The 23,243-nt window shown below is 44.9% G+C and overlaps 3 protein-coding genes across 3 annotated transcripts in view; 2 read left to right on the forward strand and 1 right to left on the reverse strand.

Moving 5' to 3' along the window:
• The window catches only part of LOC144144629 (basement membrane-specific heparan sulfate proteoglycan core protein-like), a gene marked incomplete in the record, with an annotated part of 339,390 nt that extends 330,793 nt beyond the window's left edge, over positions 1-8,597 (forward strand). Inside the window, 6 exon segments of the mRNA XM_077676148.1 lie at positions 106-240; positions 442-667; positions 1,190-1,273; positions 2,408-2,508; positions 2,594-2,741; positions 7,101-8,597. Coding sequence (XP_077532274.1) covers positions 106-240; positions 442-667; positions 1,190-1,273; positions 2,408-2,508; positions 2,594-2,741; positions 7,101-7,152 — 746 coding nt within the window.
• A 2,424-nt stretch (positions 8,598-11,021) lies between these two features.
• On the reverse strand, positions 11,022-12,415 carry LOC144144630 (alanyl-tRNA editing protein Aarsd1-B). The gene has a single exon (XM_077676150.1). The coding sequence runs from the start codon at positions 12,287-12,289 to the stop codon at positions 11,063-11,065; it is 1,227 nt and encodes a 408-aa protein (XP_077532276.1). The 5' UTR covers positions 12,290-12,415; the 3' UTR covers positions 11,022-11,062.
• Positions 12,416-13,467: 1,052 nt separating this feature from the next.
• On the forward strand, positions 13,468-21,568 carry LOC144145128 (selenocysteine lyase-like). The gene is made up of 8 exons (XM_077676636.1): positions 13,468-13,489; positions 15,008-15,135; positions 18,027-18,191; positions 18,888-18,985; positions 19,219-19,255; positions 19,346-19,429; positions 19,673-19,833; positions 21,400-21,568. Exons 1-8 carry the CDS (start codon positions 13,468-13,470, stop codon positions 21,566-21,568), a joined length of 864 nt encoding a protein of 287 aa, XP_077532762.1.
• Positions 21,569-23,243: the final 1,675 nt, after the last annotated feature.

Genomic DNA, 23,243 nt, shown 5'->3' on the forward strand with positions numbered 1-23,243 from the left:
ACAACTAAGAAAAAAAAAGCTGGGATATATTGTGGTCATTTTGTATTAAGCCCTCCGGTGGTTGAATTTTTTTTTTTTTTTTTTTTTTAATGCATCGCCTCACAGGTAGAACGTGCGAGACCGTGGACGACTTCTGTTCGAAGATCAACCCATGCCAGAATGGTGCAGAGTGCGTTGGCTTGGCCAATTCTTACCGGTGCAATTGCCCAAAGGGCTTCACTGGGCCCAACTGTGAATCAGGTGAGCAGACTGTTTTTTACAGCTTTTGTACGTAGAAAGTGAAAATGACCCTTGAAAGAGGAGGACCACTAGGGAACAGGCATAGAAATGAATCGGTGAGGTGGATGTTTTGAGCGAAGGCAGACTTCACAAAACCTGGGGGCTAGGGGAAATTCCGGAATGGTGCACTGACATTGACACTGTGGTCCCGGATGTGCGCAGACACCACCTTTGACGAGTGTGCGACCTTCCACGGAGACGGCTGGGTGACCCTGAGCCGCGAGCGGCTGTCACACGCTGCAAGCAACGTGTCCGAGGTGATTCGACTGACCTTCCTGGCCAAGGACCGCGAGGGGCTGCTGTTCTTCCAGGGGCAGCCTCAGGGCACGGACGCCCGGGGACAGGACTACCTGGCCCTGGCCATGGTCAACGGCCACCTCGAGTTCAGGTGCCTGTTCAAATGACGCAACTCATGCGTACTTGCTGCGTACCTCATCAGCGCACGGGATCGCTGGTTCGAGCTTTTGTTTCGTGCAACACATCAATGAATTTTAAGTGTGAAATTTTTCTTACACCTGAAATATCCTTTTTAGACCCAGAAGTGAGAAGCAGTATCCCGATAATTGAGATGTAATGGCTAACATCTGTAGTTGCTACAACGGCAGTGCTAACTTATGAAGCCTCGCTGATTTAGCTTGTAGATAAATTATTTTATTTCAGACAATTCATTAGTAGTACCTGTTCACTAGTATAATTATCAACTTCATGTCAGTTCATTGTTATCAGTCATAGACCATTTCCCCAACAAGGATCACAGCAGTTTTTGCATGCAGCTTTACTTTAATTTACACAGGGTTAATAATATTGGGTCCAGGTACCCAAAGTTTGTGACCACATGGTACTGTAGAAGGTTGGAAGGAACTGTGAAGTGCATCGTGGGTGACATCTTTTCATGCGTCCTTCTTTCCAGCTACGAAATGGGAAGCGGCCCTGCCCAGATTCTGTCAGAGGAGAGAGTCGATGACGGACAGTTGCATACAGTGGAGCTCAGAAGGTGAGCTGCATTAAAACTGGGCTCGCTACATCAAGAACTAGCATGGGCAAAGAGAAGTCGGACGGTTTTCAGTGCAAAACTGTAATTTTTTTTCTTTGGCTTGATCTCATCAGCCTTCAAGCTAAGCATGGGGTCGCACTTTAACAGAGCCAGCATGTACAAACACAGCAACGCTGTGCATCCCATGCTGCTGTCCTTGGATCCCTAATGCTTACATATCTCAGAAGCAAAGTGTTGTACCGCTTTCCTCTCTCCATATTAGTACCATACCTGCTCGGTGACCATTTTTCAAATGGGTTCAGCATGCTTAATTAACACTGCTGATTCGCTCCTTCCTACATGTGATTTTTATTTAGCTTGGTCTTCAACTGTCGGAAAAGGAGGCTCTTACTGCTTCGCAGCCTGCAGTAGTTGCATTAAAACAAACACCTTTGCTACACTGGTGTGTTGTGCTAGCATGTACAGTTTTAGTGTTGTTTCTACCATTGTTTTATAATAAGCATTCCAAAAGCACATCCACATATTTTTCAGTGGTTGGTAGTAAGAATGAACGATTTTTGTGCTGCCTAGGCTTCAGTGAAGTTGTCGAAACAGCTTACACGGCTACATGCTGTAGCTGTTTCGTGTATGTATTAAGATGTTGATGTGCCAAAGAGTTTAGCCTATTTGCAGTGTGGCTACAGACTAAACTTATAAAAAAGTCTTGTACTTTTGCTTTGCTTGTAGCTGTATTGTCAAAGGTAGGCTTGAAATGTTGGCAAAGGCTTATGTAGGAGCTAGTTGGCACAGTTAAGTATGTACTGCATATTTAGACTTGTGACTGGGGCAAGTTACGGGCCAGTTTATTGCCTGTTTCTTCACCCGTCCCTGTTCCGCGTCTAAATATGCAGCACACTCTAAATTTAAATGCAGATGTTCCTTAGGGTAACTTCACTTTCTTCATTCTGGCATTGTATCACACAGGCAAAAAAGTTGCTGTGTGCAAAGTCTGTCATTTTTGTGGGTTTTCTTTCTTTTTCTTTGCAATGCTGAACCAGGCATTGAGCCCTGTTCACTGAAAGATCACTTTGCACACACTGCCGTCTAGCGTCGTTTAATTAAGTAGTGCACGTTTCCACAATTGTGTCGTTGCAGGAATGGGAAGTGGGGTACCCTGAAGGTTGACAACAAAGAAGTGCATGGTGAATCCTCGGGTCTCCTCGTGATGCTCAACACCAAAAGTGACATCTTTATTGGTGAGCTACCAGCAGCATTATTCGCTTCCGTTTACTGTGGCTGGTTGGAACCGAGACGAGCACTAAACAAGCTGTGCTCCTGCAGGCGGTGCCCCTGAACCGAGGGAAATGACTGCCGGCAGGTACCACAAGGGATTCACGGGCTCTATCCTCAACGTGCAGATACAAGACTCCGGCGTCCTTAACTTATACAACGATTCAATCAGCACAGCCAACGCAAACCAGTGTGAAGAGTGAGTACCGCCTCTCCTGTGGCACAGTGTTGGCTAACCTCGTTACTGGGATGGCAGCTTCTGTAATGTTGGATGCGTCAGAATGCGTCAGGATGTGTCAGGATGCATCCGAGTATGCATGCATAGAGTAGTGTATGCCCACAAGGAACTTAGACAATTAGAGCTTGATAAAATGGCTAAATGAAATGAGTGCTATCTACCAATTACAATCAATCAGTATGCAATTAGAGTGTGTTAAAATCCCCAGGTGGCCTAAATTAACCCACCACCCCTCACTACAGTGCACCTCATACTGCAGTTGTAGGTTTGGATGTAAAACCAAAAAATTTTCAATCAACAGTTTTAGTTGATTGAGTAATGCCCCTGTCACACGGCACTTTTAATCCGGATTGAAGTCAAGTGCAATTGTTTTTTTGAGCGCACTCAACGTATCGCTGCACGGCATGTTTCCCGATAGGGAAGTTGCACTGCTTTTGATGGCAGATGGCGCCAAAAAAAATGTACCATATTTACTCTCGTAATGAATCCATTTGCATAATAACCCCCCATCCCCCCCACACACACTTTTTTTTCTTGAGAATTTACTTTTTGTTACCTTGCATAAAAATAGCCGCGGAAATAGAAAAGGTACTGTTCAATATGTTTTTATCCTGGCATGGTTGCTGATGCCGTTGACGATCACAGTAACTAGATGTCATGCCACAGTACGGGCAGAAACGCTGTTGCACTTTTTCCTACATAATGAACCTTTCCCCCAAATTTATGCCAAATTTTCTGAAAAACAGTTGGGTTCATTACACTAGTAAATATGGTATTTTGCGGCCGGCGTCTCTTAACTTGCACAGTTATAGCCGGTATCAGCCGAATTCGCAGCCTTTCCAAAGCCATGTGTCGTAGCGCGGTTGTTTGTAGCAACAGGTGCAGTGCTTTGAGTTGTGGTCTGTGAGCTATTCTTTTGCGACGACAGCTGGCTTACATCGTGTGTTTCTTCATATTCGTACCAATAGCGACAACACTGCAAAATGGTCTGACAAAAACTGCTGTACTCGATACAGTCGCCAGCAGCCGTGACGACAGCATTTTTGTTTTAATGTTGGATTGACCCGTGGTGTTGCGAGTGCACAAATGCAATTTTCTAAAAATGTGTGTACGTAACTATATAAATATTGTCTCATGCTTATTTGAGTCAAGTTATTTGATACAATTTGTGGTGTTATTTGCAGTTGTCACCTTCAGAGGCATTTCTCAGCAGGGATGAGAGCATCGCCACTTTCTTCCGATTGCGCTTGGGGAACTGAGTTCAAGCGGGATCGGGCTCTATTGGGATCGAAACTGGCCCTCTCTGCGCCCTATCCGGATTGACTCACTAGTGATTGAAAATGCCCGGGTGACACGGGTATGGGTATTAGTATTGCCAACAAGCACTGCCTAGTAGTATTGTATTCAAGGTGGCATAGCCAGCAAGCACTACCTTCAAGTAATAACTAGGGGTGTGCGAATATTCGAAACTTCGAATATTCGATTCGAATTTTTTGGTATTCGATTCGATTCGAATGACACTTTTATTGTTCGAAATATTTATTGTTCGAAATGTCATTTGAACCAAATGTCATTTGGCTCAAATGCCAAGTTGTGCTGCTACACTAGGTTTTTAAATGCCATTTGGCTCAAATGACATTTGAGCCAAATGAGCACCGAGAAAGACATTTAAGATTTCAAATGCCATTTCCAGCACTCTCGGACGCAGCGTCTTCGATCGGCCATAATAAATATAATACTTCCGTACGTAAAACAAACAAAATATTGTTGTTTGTGAAACTTTGTTCACTGTTTATTTACTTAAAATATGAAATCAACCTATTTAATTTTCATACTCTCAAAACCAGTGGGTCAGTTTCAAAAAACACAAACAAAAACAACGCAAGACAGCCATATTTAGAGTCAAAACTGGTGTCTCTTCTAATTTGATATCATTTTACTGCCTCGGACTGCTCCTAAGTTTGATTGTTGTATTAGTGTACGAAAACGGAACGGGGCAACAACAGCGCCACTACAGCACAGCAAACAGTTGTGAAAGCTTTCAAATGCCATCGAAATTGTAGTGTAGCACGGCGGATTCTGAATGGCATTTGAAGCAACCCATTTGAGTCAAATGACATTTGGTTCAAATGACATTTAGACCCCAGTGTAGCAGGGGTATTAGCAGCAAAGTCGCGAAGCATATACACGGCGAAAGGTACGTGCTTTCGCAGACTGTATCGGTGTTTATTCGTAGTTACACTGGACTCTCGATGATAGGATTCTGGGGGTGCGAATTTCGGGATGATACGAATTTCCGAAAAGTCCCGGCGAAATTGCATTGTTTGCAATGGGAAAAATTTCGGCTGTTAGGAACGGACCTGCGCGGCCCGGCGGCAGATACGAGCGAGCCGGCGAGGCACCCGACCGCACCCGACTGCCGCGAACGAGCAAGTGACGGCTCTCGCTCCCCTGTTTGTCACTCTTTCTCCCGAAACGGCCGGGCTGTTGTTTTCTGCTCGCGAAAACGCTCTGCGCACGCCCAACGCGCGCTGACACCGCCGCGAAACCACCCCCACGCTGCGCGCGGCGCGGCCGGCGGCGTCAACATGGCGTCTGCTCCAGCCGCGAAGTGGCGCGGGCGCTCAAGCGACCGCTTCTAACCGCTCTTTAAAATGCCGCTCAAGGGAGACACGAAGTTGATTGTGCGGTAAAGGAGCTGATAATGCATGCGAAAACGATACTATAAAACATCATCCGCGCCGCTAGTGAAACCGCCCATAAAATATTTGTCGGGGTACTAATCCTAACCACCTCCGGTGGAGCCCAGCCGGCTGTCTTGATCTCATCGCAAGTAGTCAGGCTCCTCAATTCTGCCGCGCGCGTCGTGCGTCATTTTCTGACCGAGGTAGGTGCTACCGCGGGCGCGAAATCGTCGATGCGGGCGTGAAAATACAGCGCTCGCAGAGCCGAGGCGAGCGAATCCCGTGCAAAAACGCACCATGCGGTTCACGCTTGACTGTTGCGGCGTGTAGCGAGCTTGGGCACAGCGAGTGAGGAGACGAGCACGAAGCTTTACGTGCTCCAGAAAGGACTGCTTCGCGACATGGGGGTTAAAAAAAAGCAGAAAAAATCACGAATTTCTTCACGCGAAAGTAAGAAAAGAAATAAACGAAAACTTTTTCCAGCGCCCAATTTTTTGGTGTGTTGGTTAATACGAATTTCGGATGATACGAATATTTTTCGCGGTCTTGCGAGATTAGCATCATCGAGGTTTTACTGTATCAGCGCGCGGCAATGTGCACGGGCTCGGGCGTGCCAGCCACTAGTGTCTCAAGTGAGCGGCTGTTTTCGGTATCTGGTGGAGTCGTGACGAGCAGGAGGTTGTCACTGCTCCCCGAACATGTCGAGCAGTTAACCTTTCTCCATATTAACATTTAAGTGAGTGCAGACCTTAACCTGTTGAGTGCAATGGTATTGTGTAATTCCTAATTTTACTTTGTGTGATTTGTTGTGCAATAAAGAGCAGTTTTTGTGTTTCTAGATGGTGAAAACTTTAATTTTACAAAAAAAATAAGTATTCGTATTCGAAAAATATTCGAAAAATATTCGATTCGAACTTTGTTTTTATTATTCGAATTCGATTCGAAATTAAAGAATTGATATTCGCACACCCTTAGTAATAACTCTTGATTTCTTACTCATGCCATTACACTGACTATAATAATTACTATTCTTTTCGGCTTATAATTCTACACACGTAGCGTTCCACTTGAAATAACATGCATCAAAGCTAGCATACACTTGTCTTGCATAAGGCTTCCACATCATGTTAAACATTTTTTTTTTAGCATCTGGAGTGGGGCCAGTTGGTTCATTCTGAACAAAACAGTGCAAAAAACATGAGGACAAAGAGTGAAAAAGCATAAACAAGCGCTGCACAAACAAGCTCCTTCACTCTTAGTCCTCGTGTTTATTACAATGTTTTGTATGTCCCCCCCCCCCTTTTTTTTTTCTTTTGCACAGCCTTGGTATTGTGCAAAAAAAGCCAACCCCAAGGGCGCATGCTGTGCAGGAAAGCTCGAAATTTTGCACACCATGGGGCAAAGCCAACTTTTATTGCTTTATTCGGGAATATCAAATGTCTAGTTTAAGAAGCTCAAATGCCTCGAATGGTACAACTGCACTGCAAAACAAATTGCAAACAAAATTTGTGAAGTGTTCAAATACTTGCAATGCACACCTCTAATCAAATTAATTGAACAATCGTGCAACAGCACTTATCACGAACTGAGCCAACTGTGCACCATTGTATGCTAACACGGTGCCTGTTTGTTTCAGGCACGTTGGAAGCGGAGACTACTTCGCACACTTCGAAGCAAGCATCAAGTGACCTTCTGCAGAGCAGCTATTTTCCCACGCTTTCCATTAGCCGTATTTTTTTTTCTTCATGATCGCAACGCTTGAGCAAGACTGCTTCAATCAGCCAGGAGGAAAGACTCCTCTTCTACCCGTCGCGGGAAAAATAGGTGCCGCGTGCCACAACGTTTTGTCCACTCGCTTTGTCTAATAGTTGCACATGTGTTTTCTGCCTGCAAAAGAGAGCCCGTGGTATGTGAAGGCAGTCTATTTTCTTAGCATGATGTCGTTCACTCTAGTCTCCCATGTTTTTTTGTTGTGCCCACTTTATTTGAAGACAGAGCACGCAGCGACAAGCTTGATTCGTGCGTTCTGAATGTATTGTGTTTGAGAGGCCGAGATCCCGCCTCGAGAGAAGGTCGCCGCTGTTTCTTCCACTCTAAGAGATGCCTTTGGAATTTGTGCTTCATCTATGCATGCGAGTGCTGTTTCACACACACATGGAGTGCATTTAGTTCACTCATCACAGATTCACTGCACCTTCATTTGTTTGTCAGAAATCCCTTTCATTCTGTATTTCTTGTTGTTGTCCTTTTCCCAATTAACCGCAGGATGAGCACACCTCGTTTGGCACTCGTCGATTTCACGTAAAGTGGGGCGACACATGCACAAGGGCATTTACGGGCCGCATTTTCGAACCGTTTCAGAATGACATGGTATGACCACAATTCGCTTCTGTGCATAGCTGTTGTGCCAAATTTTTGTTTGTGCGAGTATGTTGATCTTCGAACCGGTGAACACTCGTTGCTGCTCCATCGTCGATTTCTCTTCCCTCCCATTCCTCCTGATTTCCGTGCTTACGAAAGACACTGGTCTGTGTGACTTACCTTTGATCCCTGGAGGACGCCGTGTGAATGCACGTTTGTCCCACCTCAGGACGGGTGCCAAGACTGTGTGCGCACTTGGGCGAGGAGAAAGAGAGAGAGAGAGAGTGTATAAAACTGCTTATTTATGACAGCAAACTTTTCTACTTTTTTTATGCAAATCTGCGATGTGTAGTGCAGGCAGCTAGAAAGCAATCGGACAAAGGCAGCAATTGTTTTTTCGAGATTTGTTTGTGTTTCTTATCTAGGTTCACCACGAAATTTCGTTCAGCTGCAGTCAAGGTTTTTTGGTTGCCTCGAAGGAGGCCAGTCTTGGAATGGTCCCAATGGTTTTTTGTTGAATGTGGAATACCAAGTATTTTGAGAAGACACGATTCAGGTAGAATCCTCTCATAAGTGTGTACATATTCAGAGTGTTGACTGCAGCCATGGTGGTGCCACTGCCATTTACAATGTTCACACCCCTTTTTTTATTTCTTTGTGCCGTGCTGGTTACTGCTAAACGCTAACAGCAGCCGCACTTACTTAGTTGCTCCTGGTTTTACTGCTGCTACAGCCTCTCAAAATTGCAATAAAGCTGACGTTTGTTAATGTTTGTGCGAGTTGGTGCGTGCTGTCACTTTTGGGTGCGTCGCGCTACGATGCATCACTGGCTAGTGTGCGTGAAGCACACCACACCCATTTAGAAAACAGGGGGGGAAAATGTGTGTTCACGGTAGTGACCCTTTTGATAAGTGGTAATGAGCAGTTGAGACAAAGTGATGATCCTCTTAGATGGGCAGATGAGATCAAGAAGTTTGTGGGGATAAATTGGTCGCAGTTAGCATAAGAAGGGGATAATTGGAGATTAATGGGAGAGGCCTTTGCCCTGCAGTGGGCTGGCAATGATGATGATGAACCTCTGGCACCAACATTGGTTCATCTCAAATGTGCACGGTTGAAAGTCTCTCCCTTCTAAGCTAAACACCGCCAGTGGCAGATGCTGCTGTACGCATGTGCACATCCAACCCTTGCCATAAGGCTGTTTGTGCAGCAAGATAATTTAGGCGATTTGGTTTCCCGTAAACCAAATGTAGGTGGGTTTGAGTGCACCATGCAAACAAACAAAATGCTCCTGGCCGTGGCTGCAGCACAAAAGCTGAGTGTAGATGTAGAAGAGGAGAATATTCCGAAAGAACTGCCTGCTGGACTAGGGTGCACTGATGACCAAGCCACCAGCAGTGCATTGTGCTGGGGCCTACAAGGTGGATCAAGCAATGTGGTGCGAGGCTGCTCCTTTCAAGTGCCTTCACACAAGCGTCTGAATTTTGTGTGCCCATGGTAATAAAGCCACGGTATACCATACATTCCTGAGGAAAGCAGGGGATTGCCTAGAAAACGAGGTTGGAATGGGAGGACTCGTCCACACCCTAAAACAGGTTGCAAAACACTAGCCCCAAGTTGAATCCTTGTGCCCACTGCCCATGCTTTAGAAATGCCGAAGAGGGCAGACTACAAGGACTCTGCGCAAAAATTAACACCAAAGGAAAAGACATCGGAGGTTGTAATTGTACAACCTTGAATTAAAACTTGCGGGATTTGTTACTCCCCTTGTCAGGACATGCCTTAATTAAAACTGCTCTGAATTTTCCCTAAGGGCATAACATTTCTTTGCTCCATAGACTTGCAGTTAGCAGATGGGCTGGTTTCCCTGCCGTGGTATTCGGTCAACAAAACTGGTTAGTACAATTATAAAATGCAGCATTTTGCAAGCTGCACCTTGTAGCGAATGTCGAAGGCAACTCCAGTTAAGGTACTAATGTTGCCAACCTGCTCCAGCAGCTGGCATTATGCATGTGCAACCACCTGCCAGATGAACAGGGGAGACTAACCTCAACGCCTGCAGGGAAAATCTTGCACGTGGTTCCAGCTTGGAGAAATGTCTCTTGGCACGTTTCCAACCACTAGCGTTGTCGGCAATGAAAAGAGTTGACTGAAGGTTGTAAACAAAGAAACAGAATAGAAAATGTGCTGCATAGATTGGACATGTGGGACTGGCCAAAAGTGAACAAGGGCTGAGCATACGATGCCAGGGATTTCATGATTTGAAATATTTCATGCTCAGATTTTACACGATCGTCTTCATGAAGCAAAAAGGCTGACTCATTGTGTATTCAGCCGGCAATGTGCACAGCAAAAATTGTCAACTAGGCCTTCCTGAATGCCCAAGTCATGTGGCTGCCCGAATTCTTTCTTAATGCTGGGTTTTAGATTAGAAACGGCGAAATAGCCTGTCCTAAAATGCTTCAAGTCATCACTTTTCATGCCCCAAAAGGCAGTGTGCCAGCGCAAGACCTCGGAATCTTTTGTCTAAATGCCTGCAGTCTCCACAGCACGCAAGAGTTTGAAATTACCTGTCGTGTATTCCTTTCATCCAAGTGCGAAGTTACTGTTAGCATGTTTTGTTCCAGCTATCGAAAAAATTGGGGCACTTTCCAGGGAAACTTCAAGCAACCAAACATGCTGTAGGTTGCAAGAGACAGGCTTTTTAAAAAATCAAAGCATGGATCCAATCTTGCGCGTAAGTACTGCTCTGCTCCAAGTCTGGAAAATGAAAAATGAGAAAGAATACATAGACCCAACGAAGTGAAGGGAATGAGAAAAAATGGACGTGAGGAAACGTCTAAATGATGCAGTTTTCAAATGCATACACGGACCAATTCAACATGCAGCGCAACACCTTCAGCGTGGACCCCTTTTGCTGGTAAAGCTGCGCAAAAATATGCATTCATATTCAAGTCTTGTTGGCCATGCTGGGAGGTGGCTAGAGGAGCATGTGCAACTGCTGTGGTTCAAAGGGTTCTGCTACTTTCGCCAGAGACATGTACTGGGGGAAGAAAAAAACGGGCAACAAAAATGCACAAGCAAATTGGAGGAAAGGACGAGGCGATACATGGCACTTCCCCTTTCTTGTCCATTCATAGCACTGGGCACCTTTGAAAAATGGCCAAAATGACCAGCCAGATCAACAACACAAGACTTCCGAAGCATTTGCATTCCCCTTTTTACTCCGAAAAAGGATCAAGCACTTGATTTGCCCTTGCTCCTGAGCGCCTCCTTCAGCAGTTCCTCAACCTTGCTCCTTCCAGCAAGGGCACTTGCTTTTCCTTGAAATTTTCCGTGTTTCAAAAAGCCTTTGCCATCCAACAGCTCGCAAACTTTCGGTCCACAGGCAGCGATCACGTCTTCCGGTCCAGACAGCAAGAACTGGCCGGCACCCCTCTCGTCACCGCTGGTCAGAAAGAGCAAGACATCCTTGCTGGCAACTTCGTTGGCAAATATTGCCATAAACTCGGCGTCCGCCTCCCGCCTGTGAAACGTGTGGAATGCTGGCATTGGCTCCTGCTGCTTCAGCAGCTTTGCTTCAGCAACCGCCAAGTCTCTCAAGACAGTGAGTGAATTCTTGTTGGCCAATTTCAGGGACTTGTTAAGCTTTTCAGTCATGGACGCATGCTCATCTGGGCCACATTTCAGTATGGAAGTGAGCGCTTTCTCACGCCGCACGGCTTTGTCCAGGTATTTTAGCACCCGGTTTCCGACAAGAAAGTAAAGGTTTGTTTTTCCCTGCTTTCCCTTTTCGGTATAAAGCAACTTAATCACTTGGAGATGGCTCAAGTTAGAAACATGGGTGCCACAACACGTGTTCGCGTCTACGCCTTGAATCGTCACCACACGAATAAGGCCGTTTTCACCGTCAGGAAGCTTCAGTCTTGATCGCACTGCCTTCAAATCCTCTGACCCGGGCTCGTAAAGTCTAACGGTGACCGGGAGGCATTGCATTATCTTTTCGTTGACAAGCGATTCCAACTTCTGTAGATCGTCCGCTTTAACTCCCTTTGGTGCGTCGAGCTCAATGAAGCTGACTTCCTCGCCCAAGTTCCACGAGGTCGTCGGAAAGCCGAGTTCTTGCTCCGCTACCGCAGTAATCAGGTGTTGACCGGAGTGCTGCTGCATGTGGTCGTAACGACGGTTCCAGTCAACCTTCATCTCCACGCTAGCGCCGATTTGAAGGGGGGATTTGACAATATGCACAGCTTTGCCTTCTTTGCGAAACACTCGTAGCACAGGCACATCGCCGACCAGTCCACGGTCATCGGGCTGACCGCCTCCCTCGGGAAAGAGCACCGTGTCCTCAAAGACAGCTTCAAATTCTTTATCTTGCGCAGATCCGTCAGCGATCGGATCACAAGCGACTACTGCTGTTTGAAGACTTTTGAGGTAGCTATCTTTCTGACAAGCGAAGATCATTTTGTCCCCAACGAAAGGACGATGGCACGACCCCAAACAAACTTAAACCCTCCCTGTTTTGTGTGTGAAACAAACTTCTGAATGAACGGCTCGGCCGGAGTTGGCTGGTTGGCTAATGAGCGGCTATTGTTTTGGATCCGTCTGCCCGTGAAAATAACTGCGACATGTGGCGACATTCGGCGGAACGGAGCCGGCCGGCTGCCGCAAGTAGAGTGTCCGCAAGTAAAAGCAAAGCCGCGCGGAAAAGTGAAATATGTTATAGCGGGCGCAGCAGATACCAACGTTACTAGATCTAGAAACGTTCGCAGCGACAACGCACTCGGAACCCTCGGAACATTTGTAGGGCGCCGGCTTATGTAACATGAGACACTTCGGGAGCATATGTTCGCAAGCGTGCGATCACGACACGTGACGCGCGCAGCGCCGAGTGCGCCTGGCCAATCGCGTGTTCGCTACAATCAACGTTACTGGCGCAACAAGAGCTAACGACCTAACGATAGGACCGCGCGGCGTCACACAACCAACGGAGCTTCAAGGGGTACCGCTGCGTGCGAGATACACGAGGAGTACCACTCAAGAGCTGTTCCTCAAGCACAACACTCGTGCGATCGACACCGCTCTACACGGTCCTACCCACAAGTGCTGACGATATCGCGGCTGTACCATGGAACCTGGAAATGGGCACCGGTGGTAATGTAGACGTCCTACTCTTCGTAGCGGCATAGAGAAAAAATATATATTTATTTCTCTATTGTAGCGGTGTGATTGCGAATATTGCGTCGGGAACCTAAACTGTAAAATTCCGTTCAAATTTCGTGCCTTGATCATTTTTTATCATTTTTAGACGAAATTTTGTAGTTGAGGAATCGAAAAGGTCACGTTGCTTGGTCTTTTCGTGGTTACTCGTATACAATCCATCGCTTTTCTTGCAGTGTTTACCTCGATTACAACGCGACGGCACCAGCAGACGACCAAGTGCAGGAATCGATTATTTACGCCCTGCGAGTAGCTTGGGGAAACCCAACAAGTAACCACGAAGGAGGTAGAGCTGCAGTCTGTTAATTGCGCGCCATCTTCAAAGTATTGAAGACGTGTCGTACATACAAGTGCACATTTTTGCTCTTCCAGGACGCGAGGCTCGCAAGATTATCGATGAAGCCCGCACGTCAGTTGCAAACATGATAGGAGCTTCAGCACCTGGTATGTCGGCGCAAATTTATGTGATATTTGCCAGCTTTGAACTCTATGAACTGGTGGTTAATTAAAAATTCTGAACACTTTCAGAAATTGTCTTCACATCAGGCGGAACAGAGGTATTTCTTTCTTTTTAGTTTCTAACTTGTGTTAGAAACTAGCTTCGTATTAGCTTGTGTGCTAGCTTCGTTTGCAGTTTTGTTTATCGTCAGCAACTGGTCACCATTTGTCACAAATATCATTATAAGATAACATTTTCTCTCAATGTGTGGATGCGCATGGTCATACGTACCAAATGACATTAACAGTAAATGTCATTTTCTTTAGCTGATTGATAATTCTTGCCGCATACAAACTCCGGTAACGAAAGCTTACCGCTGTATCTGTACCCTCTGCTGTGGCTCTTGGTGATCGGGCTATTATGCTGGTAGGCAAAAGGTCATAGGCCACACCAATCACCAGTTTTGAAAGCAAACTGCAGAAACCACCCACATGTGGTACTTTGGTTCCTTAGAATATAAATTAATATACCCTTCTATGCTGATTTGATGCACCTAACACAAAATTTGACTCTGCTGGTGTATTTTGAGTAACATATGAAGAGTAAATTTGTTTGTTTTCAGAGCAACAACATGATCATCCATTCTCTTGTACGCCACTTCAAAAAAACAAAGAATGCATTTGGTTCCCTCTCAAAGTACAACGTTCCACATGTCATCACAACCAACATTGAGCACACGTCAATCCTGTTAACCTTGCAAGATCTAAGTGCGGATGAGTTAATAGGTAAGGATGATGCTTTTTCGTGGCTGGTTTTTGCATTGGCACGGTGGCTATGGATTTAGTCCAGGTTTAGAACATAACTTCACCCCTTTTTGATATAAAAACCTGAAAAGGCTAATTACGTGTCAGAGAAGGGTTAGTGGATGGTATCGCCCCAGCATTAAAAAAAATTGTTTTTGTCAATCCCTCAGACATAGATGTAAGCTACACATAGTTGCTAAGTGCATCCAACCAGTGCTTATCTCTGAATTGCCGCAGCTGTGACCAGATAAGGATGGGATGCAGTCATAAAAGGCAGTCTCAATGCGCCTGTTGTTTGCTAAATGTCATATCAAGAGCCGAGGTCTCTATCCTTCTTTGGTTCTCGCAGTGAAGGTGGAAGCGTTCATGATACAATTTTAAAAACACCCATGTAAATTGAGCCCCAGTCTGTTTTAATGCACAGCCAGGAAGTGCTCCAATGTGATACTCTCACAATAAGCAATGAAAGTACCTATTTAGCATGTTTGTATCTAAAAGGGCAGCCAGTCTTAAGTGTATTTCGTGCAAAAGTTGGTACTTGAAAATAATTGTTCCCTACAGCAGCTTAGGTAGAGGGGGCAAATTTTTTTTTAAGTAATAGCAAGTGAGAATTGTGTCAGTAAAAAGGCATATGCTGTTCTTGGCCATGAAAATACGCGTTGGTGCGACCATTTTTTAGTGGTAATTTTTGTCCGCCCTGTTGCCAACCTCCTGGTACAGAGCTCACAGTTGTCCCGGTGTCAAAGTCCAACGGAACCGTGTCTGCTGAGGAAGTCGTGCTGGCCATTCGCCCAAACACTTGCTTCGTCACTGTGATGCTGGCAAACAATGAGACCGGAATCCTACAGGTGTCTATCATTTTTGCTTATTCTGAAAAAGTTACTTGCAGTTACACTTGATGGTGCGTAATGAGTTACTGAATTTTTTAGCTACCTGAAAAACCCTCATCACTGAATTAGTCTTAGAAAAACCTTGCTTGTATATGTTCGCTTAGTAGTTTTTAGGCTGTGACCTGTCTGACAAGCCTACCCTTTGTCGTATCATGAGACACACAAATAAATTCAGAGGAAGCAGGCATTTACTTGAAGCATTTGAATACACTCTAAAATAGTGATATTCGCAGAAGCGGTGTTAGTAGTGCTTATTACTGGACAGTCATGGACAGATGAAATGCAAACGCGAAAATATGAATCTCAACACACAAATAGTGCAATTTCTTTTCATGCGAGTCAAATTATCGCACGACTTCACAGCAGTAGCAAAGTTTAGAAATGCGACTCTCCAAATATACCCCCACCGCATCATTGTGTGCTTTTCACAAATGATATTTTTTGATTTTCTGTGTTCTGGTTTATATTTTTATCTTTGCCTTTCCTTTATTCTTTACTCTGCATACAACCCATTTATTTGAATGTGAAAAAAGTGAAAACCGTCTGCAATGCTCGAGAGCCCCTCCCAAAGTGTGGAGGCTGGCAGCACATGTATAGTCTTTTTCAGTGCTTTCTTCAGTAGACTTGGGGCGAGAGAAAAGTTTTGACTCGTTAAGTTTACTTTTAAAGCGTGCATTATGTGAGTGATTTATTTGATTTTACTGTGACCATTAGGTGGCACCAAAGTTTTCTCTTGCATATGCAGCCTGCCAACACAATGGGTTATGCGCTGCTGGTTGGATGTTATTTTCCATAGTGGTGTTAGTTGGTCAAAACCTTAACACCAAGTTTGGGACCTGATGTGTGGAGACACTACTGAAGTGTTGGGCCAGTCGGTAAAACATTGTTGGAAACCGTGAAACCAAATGTTGGGCTGTAACCTTTTAACCATACCTCTGCTAATAATAACAATAGTGATAATGATATAAATAAAGCAGTTTTGTCCTTTTAATAACACTGCAATAGCTAGAGCCTACACCCTTTCTCAAAGGGACACCAAGGTGAAATGTTTGAAGCCTTGTTCGTGGCGTCATTGTACAGTTTAACCCATGTAACCCATTATCTGACTGTTTAGGTGAAGTGTATAATCTTAGCTTATACATCATTGGTGCAGGCTTGCAAAAACAATGCATTGTTTATGGCCTTCACGTGTAACTAACAGTAAAATGACGTCACACCAGTTTCCATTATGTTTGCATGCTATCGCAGCCTTCAATGTTGTCAAGTCCTTGTTTTTGCAAGCACATGTTGTACAGGCAAAACATGGTAGTGATTTGCTAAATTTCACCCTTTGATCTTGCTAATGTGTCATCATAGCCATATCGTAGCACGTTAGGGTGGAGGACAAGGAAGTGCACTTTTGGACACACTTCTTTGTTCGTTGAAAATGCACATAAATCAGCTGATAAAAACATTGAACATGGTTTATGGTTATAAAATGTAATCTAGTGAGGTGATTACAAAATGTTACAGCTCACTTCGACATCCTTTTAAAATGTTCCTTTAGCCCAGTGCTGTTCTGGTAAACAATACTCGCAGATGACTCCTCAACTAAACCGTCTCGTCTAGCACTGAAGTATATTAACAGCGAAGATGCTTAGCAAATCAGAATTTTTTGTGTCTGCAGTTAACAATACCAAGAAATTGCCCTGCGCGTGCACGAGAGCGAAGCCTCGCGGCGACCGCCAGACAGTTAAAGGAGCACTGACACCAATTTTCGGCGTTAATATTATTGCACAGTTCGCGTCCTTCACTCAACAGAATACCCTGGCTGAAATATGAGCGGCCTGCGACGCGAAGAACATAGTTCAATTGCATCGCATTTATCGCGCCGACGGAGCAGCGCGCGGAGCGACACTCAGCAAATGGACATCAGCGTGACATCACTCCAGGAGAGGAAAAAGAAGTGACGCGACAGCGCTCGCCAAAAACTCGTGACGTCACTTCACGTGCGCGGCCTCACGAGCGGCGAGCGGGCGCAACACCCTCTCAAGCGGGCGCCGGTGACGTCCGCACAAAGCGGTGAGGTCAAACCGGGAGGCTGTCATATGCGCCGTTCGGGATGAAAGCGCGGGAATTTGAAACAAACGATTTTCAGGCCGTTCAATGTAATTAACTATCGCGCGCTGAAGTATTTGAAGTGCTGTTTCAGTTTCGCCATACATTTAAGCATCGATAAAAGCAATAAAAGTGTAACATAAAATTTTCGTGTCAGTGCTCCTTTAACAAATCCAAGAAAATGCCAAGCGCTCATGCGTGTGTGGCTCGCGATGACTGCCCAGCGTCCCCTGCGCACGTTTGTCAAGCCAAGAATACCCAATCAAGGAGTTTTGCCAAGAGTGACCCCCCCCCCCCCCCCCCCAAAAAAAAAAAAAAAAAAAGAAAGAAACTCCAGCATTTTCCGTAATCATGGCAACACTTGCTCGAAACGAGAAAGACTCCAGCATTCGCCGTAATCGTGGCGTACACTTGCTCAAAACGAGAAAGATGCGTTATAGTGTACGCCCCTCCAAGGTGATCAGCAATAATTATCGCTTCCAAAAAAAAAAATGGAAGAAGCTCACACTTATAGCAACAATGAAGGAGTAAAGGTCATTGCTGCAGTGTAGAAGAAGCATATTGGCTTCAATCGTGGTCTTAAACCTTTGTGATGGTCGTGAAGGTTGCGTACAGCTGCGCTATACCTGCAATTCTCACACGATAGCGTGTGCTTTCTTCATTTTTTCTTTTTGCACAGGGACATTTTGGCTGGGCTTCTTGTCAAGCGGTTTGGGTGTTGATGTCTCTCTGTGTGTGCATCTCTTTCACAGCCAGTGGCAGCCATTGGCGCTCTCTTGGAAGGTGTAAATGCACAGCGGAAGAAGGTAGGGCTCCCCGAAGTGCTGTTCCACACGGATGCCGCCCAAGCGCTTGGAAAGGTCCCCGTGAATGTGGACGACTTGAAGGTGGACTACCTGAGCATTGCTGGGCACAAGGTGGGTGGTGTTGTAATGTTCATTGTTCTTTATAATGAAGTAATGGATATAACAAAGCAATTGCGGTTTCCCTTAAACCAAGGGCGGCGAACCATTAAATGGAGTAATGGTTATAACAAAATGATTGTAGTTTTCACTTAAGGCAAGAGTAACCAAGCCTTTGAAGGGGCGCAAATCTTCTTCCTTTACTTTTCCTCTTTTCTTTTCTCAACGACATCTTTAAGGAAGACTGAGTTAAAAAAGAAGGGAATGCTGTTCTGCTATTTGGGCTACCCTAAACCAGAACCTTTTGCAGTGTGAACACATGTGAACACATTTAACCCCTTGTTCTATTGCTGCATTTTATGCAGATTTGCCTTTTGAAACGTAGTCACCGGGACACGCTATTGAGGAAAGGCTTGCACTAGCAAAGCATGCTCCATCTTTCAAAAGAATATTGGCAGAAGCATTCATTTCGGAGAAGGGCTGCCAGAAGCATTTGGTTGTTGACGTTGCCTGTTCGATTTAACTGGTGCGCTAAGAAAGCTGTGGCCCCAAATTCTTGTGGGGCATGAAAGCTCGGTGAAACTGCTCTTAAGTCTCACTGTGATTGATGGTCCTCTGCATCACTAGTGTCTAAAGAAAGCATCTGCTGCATCTGTGCTGGGCACCTAGTATATGCTGGTGGATTTCTCACTTCTCCCCTGTTGCATTCAGTTCTATGGACCGAGGACTGGTGCTCTCTACTCCCGTGCGTCCAAGCCACTGTACCCATTGCTGTTTGGCGCTGGGCAAGAACGTGGCCTGAGACCAGGGTGAGAATGGCCACACATGCATGCCTTACACACATGCCACACATGCATGAGGGGTACATGCAACTCTCATGTACCCCTCATAGAACCCTCTTTTCTAAGCGTCTAGAAGTTTTGCATGGCATGCGATACTTCTTAGAAGCCTCAGGAAGTTGTCACAAATTATTATATGCATTTATTACTACAGGGTTGTTTTCTGCGAGTGGCTCACGTTTTTCTTGTGCCTTGTTCCTCAGGACACCAAACACGTGCATGATTGCAGGAGTTGGCACTGTGAGTTTTGCATGTCTGCCATTTTTGCGTGATGATACCGATGTGGTGCTGGTGGTTTCAGTGTTGGCACTTCTGCTCTTCGAATTTCAGGCTGCAATGCTTGTTGCGAAGAGTCTGGATACGTACCACAAACTTATGAAAGATGCTCGTGACTATCTGGAAGAGAAGCTGAAGGTGTGTATTTCCTCATGGTTTCAAAAAGGTCATTGCATGCACACCATGTTTGGTTACTCATCTGACGTTCTCCTAGCAGTTGGCATAGCAACCCAACAAGAAAAATAAATGCAGGGTTAGTTTACCAGCTAATTAAAAACACCATCTAGTGCAGCTTATTTTCGTTTGCACGATAAGCTAGGCATGGAAACTTCAGCGGGAACAAGCAGTGTTTTGCTAAATATCTCTTTGTTGTTGATGTAGGAGGCGTTTGGTTCCCTGGTGTCCTTCAATCACCGAAAGGGAGCCCTGTGCCTACCAAACACCTGCAGCGTTTCTTTCACCGGGATGAAAGGCCCGGAAATCTTGGCCAAGGCAAAGTACGTCCTCGCCAGCACAGGGGCTGCCTGCCACCACAGCGCAGCGTAAGTGCTCTCAGTCTGCCTCTGGGGTGGGCTCAGTTCTTGTCCAGCTCACCTCTGCACAAGAACAGCAGGTCTAATGCTGAACCAGTGGCAGAGGGTGGCCGGGGTCTGGACATTTTATGCTCTTTGTGTGCCGAGAAGAAATGTAGTGGATAGAGAGAAGGCATATATTAAGGGGCCATGAAGACAAAAAACTAGCCTGGTTCCTTAAAAAAGACTACTTTTTCTCGATAAAAATGATAACAATTTTACCGCAGACTTCCAACGAAAATAACTGAGATATAAAGAGACTGCTTTGTCTGAATAAAAAAAGATAGCAATTTTATCACAGACTTCAAACAAGAGTAACTGAGATATTAAAGGGGAAATATATGAAGCAGTGGCAACTTTCCGGCGACATCTCTGTGACGTCGCAAAATCTTCAGGGCAATTGGCAGCTGCTGACCTAAGCCACTGCCGAGAAACATGACTTTGCGGTTGCAGATGGGCCTCTAGTTCCATTTTATCATGTCATTGGACGCTAGGATGCAGTATCTCACTGAAAACCACGTCACTCCTGCCCCTATTGCATCACTGTGGTGCAAAGATTGGTTGGTTTTCAATATTTATTGTGTTTTATTGTTTAATAAAGAATGTCTTTTGTGGCTGGAATGAAGCTGAGTGAGTTACCAATGGCTATTTCTTTCGAAGTGAACAAGGTTGTATTTTGCCACATTGTGGCGTTGCTCCCAATGCTTGTGCGAGGCTCTCTTACTTCATTTTTTTGCACATAGTACGTGGTGAAAACAGCTACACTGAGTGGAAGTATGGATGAGAAAAAAGGGCCAAAGGAGATTTAAGGGCTAATTGCCTCAGGCTTAAATGAAGGAAAATGAAGCAAACCGTCAGAGGCTTGAGAAATATCACATGTAAGGAGTAGCATAAGTTTGGAATGGCACCTGCTTAAAAAAAAATAAGCAATCTGAAAAAATAACTGGCCTACAACAATATTTGGAACATGCATGACCAAGAAATGCACTAACAAGGGTGGTAAACATGCAAAGACATTGTTGGGAAAAACGTAACAAGAACAGAAAGAATTTACATAAGCAATAGCCAAAGGAAAAACAAAGTACCCAACCTAGTATGCATGGGTTCTACAGCACAAGTGTAATGCACCAATCAAACAGTTTGGTTGAAAGTAAACCTAAAACATCGGCAGCAAAAGTGTCAATGTTTGTCAATGTTAAATAAGCAAACAAACGAAAAATAACAAAATCAGTGGATGTAACCTTTGTTTCTTTCGAAACATTTTAGTTGCTTTTTGCCAAAAATTTCTGCATGTCCAGTTTTTGTGCCTTCCGAGCTATCCACGCTGACTTGAGAAATACTACCTACAAAAAGTAGAAAGCACCAAAAAAATTGCAATTTGCTGTACTAGGTGTAACAAAATGTGATGGTACGTTAGGTCTAACAGACGCTAGGGGCTCAGGCTCTGAAAGATATTATAGTTCCTCTCTTGAAGAAACAGGTAAGAACCGACATTGCCAACCTGGCAGTGCGCCCTCATCCTTGCTCTCTCGGCAGCCCCTCGCGAGTGCTCCTGAACTCGGGAGTGACGGAGGACAACGCCCGTGGGACGCTACGACTGAGCACGGGGAGGAAGACCACACGTGCTGACGTGGACCTGGCGGTGAAGCTGCTCCAAGAGGCAGTGTCGGCCATCCAGCTGCAGCAGCAGCAGCCCTGTGCCTGAGCATCTCCGCTTCCCTGCCATTCCACGAGCAGTCGCCCAAGCTGCACACCAAAGAGCTGCGCTTCACTCGCGTGGCTCTCACCTCGCGTCACGCTTGAACCAAAGCATTCAGTGGCAGCAGTGCCTTTTTTTTTTCTTTTAGATACAGTTTAGCGGTATTTCTGTATTGAATTTTGGAAAAGTTTCTGTGAAAGTGATCAGGCAGAATGAAAAAAGAAAGTGGGAAGTACTGAAAGCTGTTAGAACGAGGTGGATGCCCTGGCTATTAGGGTGGGTCAGTCTCAGCCATAGCACTCTCGATTCCTTCAATTGCGATAAAAACGAGAAGGGTGTTGAGTGACGTGCACTCGAGTAAAGCATTTCTTTTCTAATAAAATTTTTCGTGAGTTGAGCTGTAGTACAAGGCACTGATGGTTGTGGCCATGTATTCATGATACTTTTTCACATTCCTTGTTAGGTATTCAGCAAGCAGAGAAATTAGTTGTTACGAAGCCACATGCAGTTGTTCAGTTCCTGTTCAACTAAATGCGTCTTTCTGGGCCCAAGCTCATCTAGAATTGTCAGACTGTATGTGTGTGCTATTTTTTATGTTACAGTTACTTAGTTGTGTTCTGTGTACCGAAATATCTTTCTGTAAACATTTTTATCACTGCAGCAGATGTGTCGCATTTATTTTATACATGTTTTCGCATCTAGTCGTAAGAGATTTTATATGTAACTGAATAGTTGTGAAGTGTTCAACAGAATTTAGTAGACGTTAAGCCTTTTTTGGGTTTTGGTAATGGCATTTATTTTTTACTTGAATTTTGTTTGTAGTATGAGTACATTGTAGGTGATGCCTTTGCCTCTTGTCTTTCTCTTTCTCTTTTTTTGTTCTCTTTCAGGGAAAAGGCGGGAATTGCCTGAACCCTGTTAGCAACATCCAGGACTGCTGCATTTGTGATGTTTGCAATAAAAACCTACCTATGAAATTTCATGTGCCCATGGACAGAGATCGGTTGAGGCTTCATGAAATAATGAACCAGATGAATAAATACAATCAGTATCAGTCAGTTAACAACTTTAGTAAATCACCTGCACAACCAATTGAAATTGATTAATAATTTCATGCAGTGATAGCTTCACACAACACTGAAATTAGTAGTACATATATACTAAGGGTAGGCGAATGATTGATTAACCTTCTGATCAATTGAGTAATGGTTTAGTGGAAATTAATTTTTTTAATCAATTAGTTAAACTACAGTGAGCCAAGTGCCAATGATGATCGGATTTCTTAGATGGGTCCAGCACCCAATATAAAAACGATGCTGTGCATCGCGGTCACCTCACTGCCATGCGAGTGTGTGTTCAGCACAGCTGAGATGGCTATCAACAAGAAAAGAAACTCTGTGCTGCTGGAAAGACTGGACGAATGATAATAGCGTAAAATGACCTGTATTCTGTAGCATCGACAATTTGACAATAAAAACAACCAACGAAAAAATGGCGAAGCTTGCACTAAGTAGTACAAGGCTTGAAAAAGAGTGTAGCTGCAGGATTCACTGAAGAGCAATATCAGGCTCCTGATATTGCCTCTGGAAAGATGTCTTCCAAGCAGTGCACTTACGTACAGTAGTGATGCCAACTTTACGGAGGCTCTCCATAGCCCCCCTCCCCCTTCCCCCCTTTTTTT

The sequence above is a fragment of the Haemaphysalis longicornis genome, unplaced genomic scaffold, assembly GCF_048455015.1.
Source record: "Haemaphysalis longicornis isolate Haplotype H1 unplaced genomic scaffold, Haemaphysalis longicornis Haplotype H1 scaffold_7, whole genome shotgun sequence".
Taxonomy (NCBI): domain Eukaryota; kingdom Metazoa; phylum Arthropoda; class Arachnida; order Ixodida; family Ixodidae; genus Haemaphysalis; species Haemaphysalis longicornis.

Bases quoted from the DNA above. Each gene is read 5' to 3' on its own strand.
- LOC144144630 (XM_077676150.1), bottom strand. From the start codon at position 12,289: ATGATCTTCGCTTGTCAGAAAGATAGCTACCTCAAAAGTCTTCAAACA.
- LOC144145128 (XM_077676636.1), top strand. From the start codon at position 13,468: ATGATAGGAGCTTCAGCACCTG. The intron at 18,986-19,218 runs GTGAGAATGGCC...CTTGTTCCTCAG, and splicing joins GAACGTGGCCTGAGACCAGG to GACACCAAACACGTGCATGA. The intron at 19,256-19,345 runs GTGAGTTTTGCA...TTCGAATTTCAG, and splicing joins TGATTGCAGGAGTTGGCACT to GCTGCAATGCTTGTTGCGAA.